The sequence below is a fragment of the Crinia signifera genome, chromosome 19 (genome assembly GCF_055691185.1).
Source record: "Crinia signifera chromosome 19, ASM5569118v1, whole genome shotgun sequence".
Classification (NCBI taxonomy): Eukaryota; Metazoa; Chordata; class Amphibia; order Anura; family Myobatrachidae; genus Crinia; species Crinia signifera.
In genome coordinates, this window is record NC_139226.1 from 142427820 (window position 1) to 142446818 (window position 18999).

General features: G+C 50.7%; 1 protein-coding gene across 4 annotated transcripts in view; it reads right to left on the reverse strand.

Moving 5' to 3' along the window:
• ROBO3 (roundabout guidance receptor 3) overlaps positions 1 to 18999 on the reverse strand; it is a 354186-nt gene that overhangs the window by 114553 nt on the left and 220634 nt on the right. For all 4 annotated transcript variants that reach the window (XM_083163562.1, XM_083163561.1, XM_083163563.1 and 1 more), the window contains one exon: positions 2439 to 2765. In XM_083163562.1, the coding sequence (XP_083019688.1) occupies positions 2439 to 2765 (327 nt within the window). The remainder of the gene's footprint in view (positions 1 to 2438; positions 2766 to 18999) is intronic.

Here is an 18999-nt window from a genome sequence, read left to right on the forward strand (position 1 = left end):
ACCTCTCCTCTCCTGATCTCTCTCCCTCTATCCTCACTCATATCTCTAACTGTCTCTCTGCTGTCTACTCTTGGATGACCCAGCGCTTTTTTAAACTTAAAATATCAAAGACTAAGCTGTCATCTTCCCACCCTCCTGCATAAAACCTGACCATCGCTTATCCTTACCTACTGTTTATGCCCACTTCTTTACCTTTTGTGTCACCCCTGTCTGTCTATCCCTCCCCTTTAGAATGTAAGCTCTCACGAGCAGGGCCCTCTCTCCTCATGTGCCTTTCTTAGAATATATAAACCACTGCCACCCTGATGATTGCTTCAGTGTCCTGTCCCCTGATGCAACTATCCATATTTACCATGTACTTGTCCTAAACTGTTTTGTACTGTAATTTGTTATGTGTTTTTGATTATAACTATACTCTGTACAGCGCTGCGGAATCTGTGTGCGCTATATAAGAAACTGTTAATAAATAAATAAAATAAATATGGTATATGCTGGTGATTATAAATAAATGTTGATAATAATAATAATACACAAGTATATGTCACACAGCATTGCGGTGTATGTTATGTAGGGTACACACCAGGACGACCCGCTCACGATGCACATCGTGAGCGGGTCGTCAGTGTCTCGTCCGACCTGCTCACGGTGACGCGGGGGGGCACGACCCGCTCACGATGTGCACCGTGAGCGGGTCCGATCTGATGGCGACCTGCACCCGGCAGTATGGTCGTTCTTCAGATCCTACCTGCAGCAGGTAGGATCTGAAGAACGACTGACCGACCCGCGGGACCGCGCATCGGATCTGTATCGGTCCACAGCAGGTCAGAAAAGGGCCCAATCAGCACACAATCTACATCCAATTGATCGGAATTGGATCTAGATTGTGGGGATCGGGCCCTAGTCGTCCTGGTGTGTACCCAGCATTAGGCGCTATGGTATATGCTGGCGATTATAAATAAATGTTGATAATAATAATACACAAGTATATGTCACACAGCATTGCGGTGTGTGTTAGGCGCTATGGTATATGCTGGCGATTATAAATAAATGTTGATAATAATAATACACAAGTATATGTCACACAGCATTGCGGTGTGTGTTAGGCGCTATGGTATATGCTGGCGATTATAAATAAATGTTAATAATAATACACAAGTATATGTCACACAGCATTGCGGTGTGTTAGGCGCTATGGTATATGCTGGCGATTATAAATAAATGTTGATAATAATAATAATACACAAGTATATGTCACACAGCATTGCGGTGTGTTAGGCGCTATGGTATATGCTGGCGATTATAAATAAATGTTAATAATGATAATAATACACAAGTATATGTCACACAGCATTCCGGTGTGTTAGGCGCTATGGTATATGCTGGCGATTATAAATAAATGTTGATAATAATAATAATACACCAGTATATGTCACACAGCATTGCGGTGTATGTTAGGCGTTATGGTATATGCTGGTGATTATAAATAAATGTTGATAATAATAATAATACACCAGTATATGTCACACAGCATTGCGGTGTATGTTAGGCGTTATGGTATATGCTGGCGATTATAAATAAATGTTGATAATAATAATAATACACAAGTATATGTCACACAGCATTGCGGTGTGTGTTAGGCGCTATGGTATATGCTGGCGATTATAAATAAATGTTAATAATGATAATAATACACAAGTATATGTCACACAGCATTGCGGTGTGTGTGTTCTCCTGCTGATGCTAATGACTGAGTTCCCAGTTAGGGCGATGTATTAAGCCGGGAGACCGATACCTATTACCCCCTGACCATGCGTAAGTAGGGGGGATGTGATGTCATTACTATTTATCAAACACTAGCAAATGGCGCTTTACCGCAGCTTTAGCCAAAATTCTCTTGCGTTCTTTAGTTTTCACTGCTGGTGGCTGCCATGCATGTACATACCCACTAACCCTGTGTCGGCAGTGGTAAGCAGTCGGTAACACAGAAGGTGAGCACTGGTAACGATGTAGTTACACACAGTGATGTCCCGGCAGATGCCCAGACCCAGCAATGTGTAGAAGACATGAAGTACCATGAGGTCAGAGGGCACGACACAACCACATTGCTGGGGTTTAGCTGCCTGTACCCAGAGGCACACATTGCACAGATTTCATAGCCGGAAAGAGTCCCCATGTCATTACACTGCGCCCCTGATGCCCCCACGCTGCCCCTCCAGGATCCGCCTCTAACAATCACCCCATTTCCAGCTGGAAAGCTCCGGACATTGCTTTTCTCTCTGCTACCTGCCCCCGGTGTACTTGTGTTCTCTAGGGGTAATTCTGGGCCCAATGCAGCCACTTGGGCTGCTATGTCCACATCTACTCCCCTGGGTACTGTGGGGTTCTCATAAGAGGAATTCATCAACCCACAACACAGATAACCCCGATATAAAACTCACGTGCGACTTCCAGGGACGCATTCCGGCTGACCGATTCCCCCAGGTAGTTTCGGGCCACACAGATATAAATCCCTTCATCAGGTTTACTTCGCCGTCCATGTACAATACGGAGGAAGAAGAGGGATCCGCTGGGCAGCAACATCCGGTGGGAACGGGGATCGTCCTTGTCCGTCTCCACTCGCTCCCCATCTTTGTACCACTCGATGATGGGCGTGGGACGACCCTCGGCTTTACAGTTCAGCGTGGCAGGTTCCCCCTTAGAGACGATGTGATCGGACGGGTGCTCGACTATCCGCGGGGGGAAGTCTTCCAGGCGGGGTCGGGATCCTGAAACACATAGAACCAGAGAGAACATCATCAGTATCTTCCTGGCACTATCTCTGATGACATCATTACTTTATGACAGGAGATGGACAATTACAGGGACTCTGTAACAAACTGGCACCAGTCGCCCATCGCTGTACAGATGTTCCAGAAGTAAGGCATGTATCATCACATCCCTGATATAGTCAGAGTACACACAGCTGGATGTGGCGCGCCACGCATGCACCATTATTAGCCAGGGTCTGGGAAGCGTTCAAAGCGGATTAGAATAATTAGAATAATTCAATTATCCAAAGTAATTTGTCTTCAGCAAGTTTTCTGAGGCCGGAGACACTGGCAGCACATTTATATAATAAAGCGACATTTCCTGATAGTGCATTAGATTAAATGGGAGGTGTGAGGTATTAGCACAGACATGTCCAACCTGCGGCTCTCCAGCTGTTGTGAAACTACAGGTCCCAGCATGCCTTGCCACCGTTTTGCTATTAGGGAATGCTAAAACTATGGCAAGGCATGCTGGGAAGTGTAGTTTCACAACAGCTGGAGGGCCATAGTTTGAACCCTGCCTGTATTAGTAACATGACTGCTAACCTGCTGCACAAGGGGAAGGGCAAAGGGTTATTTAACGTCACTGTGAGATGTGCAAAATATCTGCTAAAAATACCAGGGTGGAAGCGGAGGAAGAGGAAGAAGCGGAGGAAGCAGAGGAAGAGGAGGAAGCGGAGGAAGAGGAGGAAGAAGAGGAAGAGGAGGAAGAGGAGGAATATGAACCCCTTTAGTTATTGTCCGCAAATCATCTGAAGGCAATTAATTGAAGCTTTGATAAAAATTGCACCCAAAAAAAAAAAAAGAACAGTCACCGCGAGCTAGGCGGCCATATTTAGCGGATATTTTGTACATCTCCCACAGCAAAGGGTTAATATGGGGTGCATGGACTAATCCTCACTCATCTCTGTGGGGCCTGTTTGGGAGTGACAGTGGCTTTGTGCAGGAGGAACGTCTTGATGAAATGTTGCATTTGGATTCGCCGGCACGCAGCACCTAGTGAGGGGGCGCCGATTTATCCACCACCTCCGATTACTATCCCTTCCTGTACATGTGACAATCGGTAGAACATAAGGCCAGCCTTAATCCGTCCAAACCTTTCATCGATACCCCTCACCCACTAATCAATGAAATCCCACAGCTGTGATAAAGGCCGGAGCAGGAAGGTTTAACCCTGTCGCAGGCACAAATGTCTGTTTGCCCTTTTGTAGCAAACAGCAGCATTGGCTGGAAGGTCACGGTGCCTAAACGGTTGCCATGGTTTAGCTTAAAGCAGGCATGTCCCAACTGTGACCCTCCAGCTGTTGTGAAACTACACATCCCAGAATGCCTTGCCGTAGTTTTAGCATTCCCTAATAGCAAACTGTGGCAAGGCATGCTGGGGACTTGTAGTTTCACAACAGCTGGAGGGCCATAGTTTGACCATGCCTAGCTTAAAAGATGCTTAAAACGACCACATACGAAGTGTCTCCGCAAGCCAGCACAAAGATTTGAGTATGAACCAGAATTAGCTCTGATTTGACCCAGGCCAACATGCAAGACCAGGTATCCATACGTGCCACTCGTCGGTGAGCCGGTTAGCATGTGTCCGATGACGTTAAAGCTGACAAAACAGCAAACTTTGAACATGGTAATATTTGCAATTTGCATAAAAATCATTAAGAGAATACTAATTGTATAAAACGATTTTCTTTTGCCACAACAGGCAAAGCGCAAATTCAGGGCGGGGGCAGCGCAGTGCATGGCAGAACGCCGTTTGTTTGAGCGGTTCCGGTCACCTAACACGCGCCTAGCAGACTACATTTTATCATTCCGATCACAGGAATCCACTGGGGATGGTCTGATCTTTTTTCGAAGGATCTCAGTCTCGTATCGTGAGGCTATGAAACCAGGTTTAATAAAATACAATCAATACAGAGCGCAGCTAATTATTTCTATCAATTCGGGCTACACGTGTGATTAGGAAAAGAGGTGGGTGGGAAGCAACAGCCTTTGTAATTGAGCAGATATTGCGTTTGTGTAGCTGGAGAAATGTTAATTACCAAGACAGTAAGATCAAGTATGATGTTTCCAATGTTCCCATATGGCGTGAAATCTATCCAGTTCCCCAAATGTCATTCGCAGTCCTGTTCCGCAAGTCGTACTTCACAAACGTTCTAATTAAATGCGACGAGAAGACTCGCGTCTCATATCCCTGGCTCTACCTTAGGGCGCCATCTGTAATATTACTGCCTCATGCACAGAACAGAAGTAGCTACACTCAGCCTATCAACACTGAGGCATTAGAGAGGCATGAGGCACACAGGAGAGAATTGAGGCCTTTGCAATAGAGAAACTGAATCAACAGTGGTCAAGCTGGAACTAGAAAACAACAAAACCCCTTAAATAAACGCCTTTATTTTCTAAGGTGACTTCTCGGGTGAAGTCTATCGATGGAGTGTCAATGGTTGGGCCTACAAGCTCAGTGCATCAGGCCAAGCCATGTCTGTAGGTAATGATGTCTTCCGCTGGTTGGCTGGAGGAGACCCAGCTAGTAGAAGGGGAGTTCTGGTCAGCAGAAGGGGGGAGTAGCTGCTTCAGGGCTTATTGAGCAGGCAGGCCATCCGCAGCATGACCCGAGCTGGTTCCCCACCTCCGTCTGCCTCATTAGCAGCGCAGGGCGTCACATTAACAAGACAAATGTGTCCCCAGCTCACGTCTCCGTATGGGAGAGGCGGGACAGCTGACCCACAGCGCCATAACGTCTGACTACAACGTACCCGCCGCCATCCACGGTGCGCAGACGGCCACCAACATCCATTTAATGCCTCATATCTCTGCAAATGCTTCCGGTAGTGGTGTCAAACTCATGGCCCACCAGGTGTTGTGGAACTACACGTCCCAGCATGCCCGGACAGGTTTTATATAATGGATTGCTAAAACTGTGGCAGGGCATGCTGGGATGTGTAGTTCCACAACAGCTGGAGGGCCATGAGTTTGACACCACTGAATTCTACAGTGTCTATATAGACAGTCAATAGGTCAACCCCAAAAGGTCACCATGCAATACTGAATAGTTGGACAAGGCAAAAATGTCAACATGACAAGGTAGACACATGACAAGGTAAACACATGACAAGGTAGACACATGACAAGGTCAACATATGTTTTTCGGGATTTTTTTATTTATTTTTACCGGTTTGTTCTCACTTCACCGTCGGCCTAGATGGAGAATATAATAGTGTGCCGGGCATAGCAAGGCACTGAGCCCGAAGCCGGGGTACTCGTTCCACCAATTGGAGGTCTAGGGTAGACAACTCTCGACATTGACACAAAAAATTTGAAAAACTCACATCCACTTTTCCACATGTCTACCTTTTTCATTTTGACCCTGACCTTTTACATGTAGACCTGTTCTATGTTGACCTTTTGACCCTGTCGACCTTTTGAGACCTATTGACTGCTGTCTATCTAATAATCCACCCCCCCCCCCCCCCCCCCCCCTGCAACATCACAGGGTAAAGCCATATACACGCAGTGAGATATTGGGCTAATGGTCGATTGTGACTACGCCGATTTGGTCCTTTTGCCACATTTACACAGTGTGCGGCTTAGTCATAATTGCCATTCCGGCACAGTCTGTATGGCCGTTGCCACGGATTGCGATCGTCCTCAGGGGGGGGGGGGGGGGGGGGGGGGACTTGGGATAACTTGCTAGACAATTTTTACTATATATTCAAAATTGTCTGCAAAAATCCCAACGTGGGTACTGGATAGCTTCTGGGTGACACATCGATGGTCTGCAGGTAGTGTTATAGTACGCCTCAATAAGATCCTCTGTGCTGCCTATCACCGAGGCATCAATAAGATCCTCTGTGCTGCCTATCACCGAGGCATCAATCCTCTGTGCTGCCTATCACCGAGGCCTCAATAAGATCCTCTGTGCTGCCTATCACCGAGGCATCAATAAGATCCTCTGTGCTGCCTATCACCGAGGCATCAATCCTCTGTGCTGCCTATCACCGAGGCCTCAATAAGATCCTCTGTGCTGCCTATCACCGAGGCATCAATCCTCTGTGCTGCCTATCACCGAGGCCTCAATAAGATCCTCTGTGCTGCCTATCACCGAGGCATCAATAAGATCCTCTGTGCTGCCTATCACCGAGGCCTCAATAAGATCCTCTGCGCTGCCTATCACCGAGGCCTCAATAAGATCCTCTGTGCTGCCTATCACCGAGGCACCAATAAGATCCTCTGCGCTGCCTAACACCGAGGCACCAATAAGATACTCTGTGCTGCCTATCACCGAGGCCTCCATAAGATCCTCTGTGCTGCCTATCACCGAGGCATCAATAAGATCCTCTGTGCTGCCTATCACCGAGGCATCAATAAGATCCTCTGCGCTGCCTATCACCGAGGCCTCAATAAGATCCTCTGTGCTGCCTATCACCGAGGCACCAATAAGATACTCTGTGCTGCCTATCACGAGGCCTCAATAAGATCCTCTGCGCTGTCTATCACCGAGGCCTCAATAAGATCCTCTGTGCTGCCTATCACCGAGGCATCAATAAGATCCTCTGTGCTGCCTATCACCGAGGCATCAATAAGATCCTCTGCGCTGCCTATCACCGAGGCATCAATAAGATCCTCTGCGCTGCCTATCACCGAGGCCTCAATAAGATCCTCTGTGCTGCCTATCACCGAGGCCTCAATAAGATCCTCTGCGCTGCCTATCACCGAGGCCTCAATAAGATCCTCTGTGCTGCCTATCACCGAGGCACCAATAAGGTCCTCTGTGCTGCCTATCACCGAGGCATCAATAAGATCCTCTGTGCTGCCTATCACCGAGGCATCAATAAGATCCTCTGCGCTGCCTATCACCGAGGCCTCAATAAGATCCTCTGTGCTGCCTATCACCGAGGCATCAATAAGATCCTCTGTGCTGCCTATCACCGAGGCCTCAATAAGATCCTCTGTGCTGCCTATCACCGAGGCATCAATAATATCCTCTGCGCTGCCTATCACCGAGGCACCAATAAGATCCTCTGTGCTGCCTATCACAGAGGCATCAATAAGATCCTCTGCGCTGCCTATCACCGAGGCATCAATAAGATCCTCTGCGCTGTCTATCACCGAGGCATCAATAAGATCCTCTGTGCTGCCTATCACCGAGGCATCAATAAGATCCTCTGTGCTGCCTATCACGAGGCACCAATAAGATCCTCTGCGCTGCCTATCACTGAGGCATCAATAAGATCCTCTGCGCTGCCTATCACCGAGGTCCTCACTACGGTTATTTATTCCGCCATTCCGGTTATTAAGATGAGAATTTATTATTTTTCTTCTGAGGGTTGATTTTTGGTCCCAGCTAGAGGTGGAGGGGCAGCAATCTGCTCCCTTTGTACATCAGTGTCTTTCATTTGCATATTAATAATAATTTACATATTCTAAACAGTTACCCACGGGCGGAATGATTTCCCGGTCTGTCTCTGCAGCAGCGAGTACTGGGGGCTGGGGCCGCAGAGGCTCCGGAGGGGCTGGAAGTGGCAGTTATTGGTTAGATAATAATGAGAATAAAACACAGAATTATCTGCCATTATAGACCCCAGTATGGACCAGTACAATGTTACAGAGCCAGAGCGACACATTACATATACAGAGAAGGACGGGGAAGCCATGGTACAGCCCGCAGGGTAATGCATAGGACGGATAGGACGCAATGGGCAGGGGGGATGGACACGGTGTCTCCTGGTACCTCAGCCTCCGGCATGTTATTGATCGGAAGGGAAATCACAATGATGTCATTTATTAATAATGGCAGCTCCCCCAGTACCGATCAGATTACAAAGAAGCATCAAGTAATCATCCCTACACTCTTCCCTGTATACTCTACACACCCCCATTCCCGACATTCTTCCCGATACCCTCTGCCCCCCCACTCCCTACGCTCTATGGTCTGTCTCCCCATGCCTAACACTACTTCCTGTATCATGTGCCCCCCTCTCCCTACGCTCTTCCCGCTACCCTCTGCCCCCCCCCCACTTCCTACGCTCTATGGTCTGTCTCCCCATGCCTAACACTACTTCCTGTATCATCTGCCCCCCTCTCCTTACGCTCTTCCCGCTACCCTCTGCCCCCCCACTCCCTACGCTCTATGGTCTGTCTCCCCATGCCTAACACTACTTCCTGTATCATCTGCCCCCCTCTCCCTATGCTCTCTCTGCTACCCTCTGCCCCCCCTCCCCACTCCCTACGCTCTATGGTCTGTCTCCCCATGCCTAACACTACTTCCTGTATCATGTGCCCCCCTCTCCCTACGCTCTTCCCACTACCCTCTGCCCCCCCCACTTCCTACGCTCTATGGTCTGTCTCCCCATGCCTAACACTACTTCCTGTATCATGTGCCCCCTCTCCCTACGCTCTTCCCGCTACCCTCTGCCCCCCCCACTTCCTACGCTCTATGGTCTGTCTCCCCATGCCTAACACTACTTCCTGTATCATCTGCCCCCCTCTCCCTACGCTCTCTCTGCTACCCTCTGCTCCTCCCCCCCCCCGCTCTGTACTATCATCTGTACTCTCTGCCTCCTCAAATCTAACACTATTCCCTGTATCCTCTACCCCCTCCACTCTTCCCTGTCTCCTCTTTACTCCCACTCCCTACATTCTTTCCTCTATCATTTGACCCCTCCACTCCCTACTCTGTTCCCACTACATCCCCCCCCCTCCCCTGCGCTCTATTTGCTCATCTGTATTCTCTGCCTCCCCAAGCCTAATGCTATTACATGTATCCTCTGGCCCTCCCTACGCTCTTCCCCCCATCCATGTTTCCCACACTCTTCCCTCCATCATTGGTTTTTCTGCTCCCTATGCTCTTCTCTCCAGCCTTGGTTCCCCTGCTCCCTACACTTTTTCCTCCATCATTGCCCCCCCCCCTCCTTCCTATGCATATCCCTCCATCATCGGTTTCCCCACTCTCTACGCTCTTCATCCTTGGTTCCCCCACTCCCAATGCTTTTCCCTCCATCCTTGGTTCCTTTACTCCCTATGCTCTTCCCTGCATCATCGGTTCCCCCACTCCCTAAGCTCTTCCCTCCATCAATGGTCCCCGCTCCCAATGCTCTTCTCTACATCCTTGGTTCCCCCGCTCCCAATGCTCTTCTACCCATCCTTGGTTCCCACTCCCTATGCTCTTATTGGCCCCATACATCAGCAATTAATTGTGACAATCCTGAGATCTGGAGATGATTGCCACAATTCATTTTAGATGTGTGGGCTCCCCCTTTTGGCAATCCCAATCAAAAATTAATAGGGATCGCCAATCGATTGCTTAATCAGATTTTTAAACATGCTTAATAATCTGGTATTATCTGCAGATCTTTTTTATATGTGTGGGCATTCCCAATTTGTCTTCTTCATCTATTTACATTATGAACAGCTGAAATGACAATTGATTGGGCAATTTTCAGATATGAAGATGCAATCTTTAGATGGGAAAAAATCTGTCGATCACTGAAATAAATCTGTAATGGGTGGGGCAAATCAAATAGATTGTAGAATCCATTTATCTGGGCAAAAAATCCCTGGATCTGGAAATCCATTAATTGTGATTGCTGATATATGGGGCCCATTACCTCCATCATTGTTCCCCCACTCCCTAAGCTCTTCCCTCCATCAATGGTCCCCCGCTCCCAATGCTCTTCTCTACATCCTTGGTTCCCCCGCTCCCAATGCTCTTCTCCCCATCCTTGGTTTCCCACTCCCTATGCTCTCACCTCCATCATTGGTTCCCCCGCTCCCTAAGCTCTTCCCTCCATCAATGGTTCCCCCGCTCCCAATGCTCTTCTCTACATCCTTGGTTCCCCCAATCCCTATGCTCTTCCATCGATTATCAGTTGCCCCGCTCCCTAAGCTCTTCCCTCCATCTTGGTTCCCCCTTCCTATGCTCTTCCCTCTATCATCCGTGCCCCCCCCCCTTCCTATGCTCTTCCCTCCATCATTGGTCCCCCCTTCCTATGGTTTTCCCTCCATCATTGGTGTCCCCACCTTCCTATGCTCTTCCCTCCATCATAGGTCCCCCTTCCTATGCTCTTCCCTCCATCATTGGTCCCCTACCCCCTTCCTATGCTCCTTCCTCCATCATTAGTCCCCCTTCCTATGGTCTAGCCTCCATCATTGGTCCCCTTGTTCCTATGCTCTTTCCTCCATCATTAGTCCCCCCCTTCCTATGCTCTTCCCTCCGTCATTGGTCCCCCCTTCCTATGTTCTTCCCTCCATCTTTGGTTCCCCCCTTTCCTATGCTCTTTCCTCCATCATTGGTCCCCCCTTCCTATGCTCTTTCCTCCATCATCAATTTCCCACTCTCTACACTCTTCCCTCGGTTCCCCCACTCCCTATGCTCTTCCCTCCATCATCGGTTCCCCGCTCTCCCAATGCTTTTCTCTACATCACTGGTCCCCCCCTTCATATGCTCTTCCATCCATCATCGGTCACCCCTTCCTATGCTCTTCCCTCCATCATTGGTTCCCCCCCTTCCTATTCTCTTTCCTCCATCATCAGTTTCCCACTCTCTACACTCTTCCCTCGGTTGCCCCACTCCACACCAGTCCCCTCTTCAGGAACCTTACCACAATCGGACAATGCCATTAAGGCCTGAGCTTTATATCTGTGTACTTAAGATGTATGCCATATTTTACTCTAAACCCATAAAGATAGCGGCTGTGCTCCCCGGATTTCAGGGTTCTGCAGATTGCTACCACCTGCTGGTGGGCGGTGGGTGACAAACTGGAACAGATTTGAGTGATACGCGTAAACATCTTCAAATACAGCAACATATTGTTATTCTTAATTAGTTATAAAAGTTATTTCTATAACATTAAGCAGTTAGTGATTATAGTTCCACATGATCGCTGCTCATATATCATACCTAACAACAGGCCCGATGTCAGCAGGATGGTCCCACTACCCAGGCACCGTCCATTAGTGGGGTGGGGTGGAGGGCGGTAGGGAGGTTGGGGAATTAATTTATGATAGGCGATAGGGGAACTAACCTATCATTGAAGATAGTCTGGGAGAACTAACCTTTGACAAGAGGTAGTCCGGGAGGGAACTAACCTATGATAGTCAGGACTAACATATATGACCATGTGTGTGGTAGAGAATGATCTGGTGGTAGCATGAGGAAGGAAGGAAGCATTAGGATACAGTGTGCTAGTAACGTAATACTATATATAGTTGATGTCAGCGTACCGGATGCAGCGATGCACAATGCCAGAAGGGGGCTCATCTGCTATGGGGGGGATACTGTCATATATGACAGGTCACACAACGAATGACGCCATTCTCCCCTTGTGTCCTGCAGACATGATTGGGCCAGGGTGAGGGGCTTGAGCAGATTTGGCTATGTTAGCCATGGGGCCGGGTGGCCACGTCAGAGATCCAGGACTACAACCACCGCTCAGCGGCAGAAAACAGGAAAGTTAATGAGAAAGTGGTCACCTGTGGAGATGAGGTGATCTAGACCAGATCTTCCAGGGTCACCTCGCAGAGGTCTCCGCACCCACGCTGTGCAGGAAGAGGGGGATGAGGTGTCCTCCTGTATAATGGTCACTTTCATATCTCACACACTTCTCAAAGGGTGAACTCAGACGGAGGGTCAAATAAAGCTATGAATGTAAAAGGCCATTTAACCTGACATATTTCTGGTGACATCGCCCAGCAGTCGGCCTGCTAGAGCCCCTCAGCTGTCCATGTGTAACCTAATAACACGGCCCCCCGCTGCCCTGTACACTAACGTTACACAGCTCCATCTGGCTCCAGGAAGACAGATCAATCCCTACAGAGATCAGGCTCCACCGTCTGGGTCTGTGCTCATCACCGCTCTATTTATCCAGCGGCAATACAGCCTGCGGAATACAAATAGTCCATCTACACATGACCCCGGAATCTGGTTATTTCATACTCTCCCACGCGGACCCCCGATTGGGACTGTTACAGTGTACTGGCGCCATGAGGGCACGGTGAGGGCATGGTGGGCGAAGCCAGCCATGAGAGGGAACACCGGTGGCTCAGGTGTCAGAATTCACACCAAAAACATGGGAAAGACTCATGACGACCTTTTCCTGTGTTGACATTCACGTTGCTGACCTTTTACGTCTGTGACCCAGCTCCCCAGCACCGGCGTGATCCAGCTCCCCAGCGCCGGCCTGACCCAGCTCCCCCAGCGCCAGCCTGACCCAGCTCCCCAGCACCAGCGTGACCCAGCTCCCCAGCACCGGCGTGACCCAGCTCCCCAGCGCCAGCGTGATCCAGCTCCCCAGCGCCGGCCTGACCCAGCTCCCCAGCGCCAGCCTGACCCAGCTCCCCAGCCTGACCCAGCTCCCCAGTGCCGGAGTTATCCAGCTCCCCAGCGCCGGCGTGATCCAGCTCCCCAGCGCCGACGTGATCCAGCTCCCCAGCGCCAGCCTGACCCAGCTCCACAGCACCGGAGTGACCCAGCTCCCCAGCACCGGAGTGACCCAGCTCCCCAGCACCGGCGTAACCCAGCTCCCCAGCACCGGCGTAACCCAGCTCCCAAGCACGGCGTGACCCAGCTCCCCAGCACCGGCGTGACCCAGCTCCCCAGCACCGGCGTGACCCAGCTCCACCTCAGTGTCCTTATCACATTGTTACTATTAGTTTCACAGGCTAACATTGTGTGTGGTGTATACAATGATATGACTACATTTATGTGAAAGCACCTGAGCCATTTATCAGCACGGACACGTGGGCAGACCACATCATACTATGTTATGCAATGAAGGGTAATGCAATGATATACGTGGTAATGGATTTAGCCACAAATATTGAATAATAAACGGGCAGGCCGCAACGAGAGGCGGATCACCTGTTGGCCCTGTGCTACACCACACACCCCTACCACCAGTGAGCCAACCTACAGCGCTGGTTTCTGCCCCCCAAGCTGATAGATTCGCCCCCCGAAGCGGATGATGTCTGTGCTAAGTGGCCTGGAGAGCCGAACGTGTGCGGCACGCTGTGCTAATCCCTCGCTGTGCGCACACCCGGCACAGCAAATAAACTAGATGTGAAATGCAATTAAGACGAAACCCATTCTTCAGCGTAACCCGACACATTTCATACTGTAATTAATGTCACCGGCAGATCATCCTACTATTAGGTCAGCGCAAAATGATCCATGTTCACAGGGCGTGAAATGTGTTGTGTGACAGAGAGGGGAAGAGTAGCGAGTGAGAAATAACACTGCGGATTTTAATAACGGAACACGGAGGAATGGTTCCAGGCCGTCACAGCCACTACACTTCAAAGTCACACAGACAGATATGACGGCCCGGGGTGGGGAGTAAAACATTTCCACGCTGTCACTACGAGCGCCAACATTGCCATTCAGTGTCGGAACGTATTATAATAGCCAACAGCAAGGGGCAGAGTCGCACTTTGTACACAATTGTACACACACACACTAACACAACACTCCGTGTGAGGCGGCTCTGCGCTTTGCATTAATGCTGCAAACTGAGGGGGTGATTCAACACCACTCGCTAAGCAGTGGTCGTTCTATGCTTAGCGAGCCCATAAACGCCACCCGGCCCTCTGCCACCGAATCCCCTCGGTACCATCCTCTCGCATGTGGCCAAAGGGGAGAGAAATCATGCGGCCCCTTCTGAGACACGCTGAATCACCCCCTGAGTACAGCTAATATTTGGTAGAATAATCTACATAAACTATGGAGCAGGAGCTGCCAATCATTTATAACAGGTGCGCTGTACGGTAACGCTGCACGGTAACGCTGCACGGTAACGCTGTACGGTAACGCTGTACGGTAACGCTGCACGGTAACGCTGCACGGTAACGCTGCACGGTAACGCTGCACGGTAACGCTGTACGGTAACGCTGTACTTGGCGCAGGAAACTGGTGCTATTGTTATTACTGTTTATTTTTATGGTGCAACAAGGGTTCTGCAGCGCCTGACAGAGTACATTAACAAATGCGCAAAACAAGAAAGCAGCGACATATGGTAAAAGATGGTATCTGTATGATAGGTTGAAAATGTCTCAGTCAACAGTCAATGAACTGTCGACAAAATAAAATTGACATGCACAATGTCAACATTGGGAATACATCTACCACGTGGTAGGTAGGACATTGACATAAACAGCAGAATGGCAAAAACTGAGAGTTAGGCGTCAGCGTAGTCCGGGAGTAGGAGATGGAAGAGCACATGGGGGCAGAGGGCCCTGCTCGTGAGAGCTTACATTCTGAAGGGAGGGGCAGACACTTGTACCTGTGTATATTGGTTGGGGGCAGAGGGCCCTGCTCATGAGAGCTTACATTCTGAAGGGAGGGGCACACACACTTGTACCTGTGTATATTGTTTGGGGGCAGAGGGCCCTGCTCATGAGAGCTTACATTCTGAAGGGAGGGGCAGACACTTGTACCTGTGTATATTGGTTGGGGGCAGAGGGCCCTGCTCGTGAGAGCTTACATTCTGAAGGGAGGGGCAGACACTTGTACCTGTGTATATTGGTTGGGGGCAGAGGGCCCTGCTCGTGAGAGCTTACATTCTGAAGGGAGGGGCAGACACTTGTACCTGTGTATATTGGTTGGGGGCAGAGGCCCTGCTCGTGAGAGCTTACATTCTGAAGGGAGGGGCAGACACTTGTACCTGTGTATATTGGTTGGGGGCAGAGGGCCCTGCTCGTGAGAGCTTACATTCTGAAGGGAGGGGCAGACACTTGTACCTGTGTATATTGGTTGGGGGCAGAGGGCCTGCTCTGTGAGAGCTTACATTCTGAAGGGAGGGGCAGACACTTGTACCTGTGTATATTGGTTGGGGGCAGAGGCCTGCTCGTGAGAGCTTACATTCTGAAGGGAGGGGCAGACACTTGTACCTGTGTATATTGGTTGGGGGCAGAGGGCCCTGCTCGTGAGAGCTTACATTCTGAAGGGAGGGGCACACTTGTACCTGTGTTATTGGTTGGGGGCAGGGGCCCTTACCTGTGTATATTGGTTGGGGGCAGAGGGCCCTGCTCGTGAGAGCTTACATTCTGAAGGGAGGGGCAGACACTTGTACCTGTGTATATTGGTTGGGGGCAGAGGGCCCTGCTCGTGAGAGCTTACATTCTGAAGGGAGGGCAGACACTTGTACCTGTGTATATTGGTTGGGGGCAGAGGGCCCTGCTCGTGAGAGCTTACATTCTGAAGGGAGGGGCAGACACTTGTACCTGTGTATATTGGTTGGGGGCAGAGGGCCCTGCTCGTGAGAGCTTACATTCTGAAGGGAGGGGCAGACACTTGTACCTGTGTATATTGTTTGGGGGCAGAGGGCCCTGCTCGTGAGAGCTTACATTCTGAAGGGAGGGGCAGACACACTTGTACCTGTGTATATTGGTTTGGGGGCAGAGGGCCCTGCTCGTGAGAGCTTACATTCTGAAGGGAGGGGCACACACACTTGTACCTGTGTATATTGTTTGGGGGCAGAGGGCCCTGCTCGTGAGAGCTTACATTCTGAAGGGAGGGGCACACACTTGTACCTGTGTATATTGGTTTGGGGGCAGAGGGCCCTGCTCGTGAGAGCTTACATTCTGAAGGGAGGGGCAACACTTGTACCTGTGTATATTGTTTGGGGGCAGAGGGCCCTGCTCGTGAGAGCTTACAATCTGAAGGGAGGGGCAGACACTTGTACCTGTGTATATTGGTTGGGGGCAGAGGGCCCTGCTCGTGAGAGCTTACATTCTGAAGGGAGGGGCAGACACTTGTACCTGTGTATATTGGTTGGGGGCAGAGGGCCCTGCTCGTGAGAGCTTACATTCTGAAGGGAGGGGCAGACACTTGTACCTGTGTATATTGGTTGGGGGCAGAGGGCCCTGCTCGTGAGAGCTTACATTCTGGAGGGAGGGGCAGACACTTGTACCTGTGTATATTGGTTGGGGGCAGAGGGCCCTGCTCGTGAGAGCTTACATTCTGAAGGGAGGGGCACACACACTTGTACCTGTGTATATTGTTTGGGGGCAGAGGGCCCTGCTCGTGAGAGCTTACAATCTGAAGGGAGGGGCACACACACTTGTACCTGTGTATATTGTTTGGGGGCAGAGGGCCCTGCTCGTGAGAGCTTACAATCTGAAGGGAGGGGCAGACACTTGTACCTGTGTATATTGGTTGGGGGCAGAGGGCCCTGCTCGTGAGAGCTTACATTCTGAAGGGAGGGGCAGACACTTGTACCTGTGTATATTGGTTGGGGGCAGAGGGCCCTGCTCGTGAGAGCTTACATTCTGGAGGGAGGGGCAGACACTTGTACCTGTGTATATTGGTTGGGGGCAGAGGGCCCTGCTCGTGAGAGCTTACATTCTGAAGGGAGGGGCAGACACTTGTACCTGTGTATATTGGTTGGGGGCAGAGGGCCCTGCTCGTGAGAGCTTACATTCTGGAGGGAGGGGCAGACACTTGTACCTGTGTATATTGGTTGGGGGCAGAGGGCCCTGCTCGTGAGAGCTTACATTCTGGAGGGAGGGGCAGACACTTGTACCTGTGTATATTGGTTGGGGGCAGAGGGCCCTGCTCGTGAGAGCTTACATTCTGGAGGGAGGGCAGACACTTGTACCTGTGTATATTGGTTGGGGGCAGAGGGCCCTGCTCGTGAGAGCTTACATTCTGAAGGGAGGGGCAGACACTTGTACCTGTGTATATTGGTTGGGGGCAGAGGGCCCTGCTCGTGAGAGCTTACAATCTGAAGGGAGGGGCAGACACTTGTACCTGTGTATATTGGTTGGGGGCAGAGGGCCCTGCTCGTGAGAGCTTACATTCTGAAGGGAGGGGCAGACACTTGTACCTGTGTATATTGGTTGGGGGCAGAGGGCCCTGCTCGTGAGAGCTTACATTCTGGAGGGAGGGGCAGACACTTGTACCTGTGTATATTGGTTGGGGCAGAGGGCCCTGCTCGTGAGAGCTTACATTCTGGAGGGAGGGGCAGACACTTGTACCTGTGTATATTGGTTGGGGGCAGAGGGCCCTGCTCGTGAGAGCTTACATTCTGGAGGGAGGGGCAGACACTTGTACCTGTGTATATTGGTTGGGGGCAGAGGGCCCTGCTCGTGAGAGCTTACATTCTGAAGGGAGGGGCAGACACTTGTACCTGTGTATATTGGTTGGGGGCAGAGGGCCCTGCTCGTGAGAGCTTACATTCTGGAAGGGAGGGGCAGACACTTGTACCTGTGTATATTGGTTGGGGGCAGAGGGCCCTGCTCGTGAGAGCTTACATTCTGGAGGGAGGGGCAGACACTTGTACCTGTGTATATTGGTTGGGGGCAGAGGGCCCTGCTCGTGAGAGCTTACATTCTGGAAGGGAGGGGCAGACACTTGTACCTGTGTATATTGGTTGGGGGCAGAGGGCCCTGCTCGTGAGAGCTTACATTCTGGAGGGAGGGGCAGACACTTGTACCTGTGTATATTGGTTGGGGGCAGAGGGCCCTGCTCGTGAGAGCTTACATTCTGGAGGGAGGGGCAGACACTTGTACCTGTGTATATTGGTTGGGGGCAGAGGCCCTGCTCGTGAGAGCTTACATTCTGGAGGGAGGGGCAGACACTTGTACCTGTGTATATTTGGGAGGGGCCCTGCTCGTGAGAGCTTACAATCTGGAGGGAGGGGCAGACACTTGTACCTGTGTATATTTGGTTGGGGGCAGAGGGCCCTGCTCGTGAGAGCTTACAATCTGAAGGGAGGGGCAGACACTTGTACCTGTGTATATTGGTTGGGGGCAGAGGCCCTGCTCGTGAGAGCTTACATTCTGGAGGGAGGGGCAGACACTTGTACCTGTGTATATTGGTTGGGGGCGAGGGCCCTGCTCGTGAGAGCTTACATTCTGGAGGGAGGGCAGACACTTGTACCTGTGTATATGGGGGCCCGCTCGAGAGCTTACATTCTGGAGGGAGGGGCAGACACTTGTACCTGTGTATATTGGTTGGGGGCAGAGGGCCCTGCTCGTGAGAGCTTACATTCTGAAGGGAGGGGCAGACACTTGTACCTACAGGGAGGGCAGACTTTTACCTGTGTATATTGGTTGGGGGCAGAGGGCCCTGCTCGTGAGAGCTTACATTCTGGAGGAGGGGCAGGACACTTGTACCTGTGTATATTGGTTGGGGGCAGAGGGCCCTGCTCGAGAGAGCTTACATTCTGGAGGGAGGGGCAGACACTTGTACCTA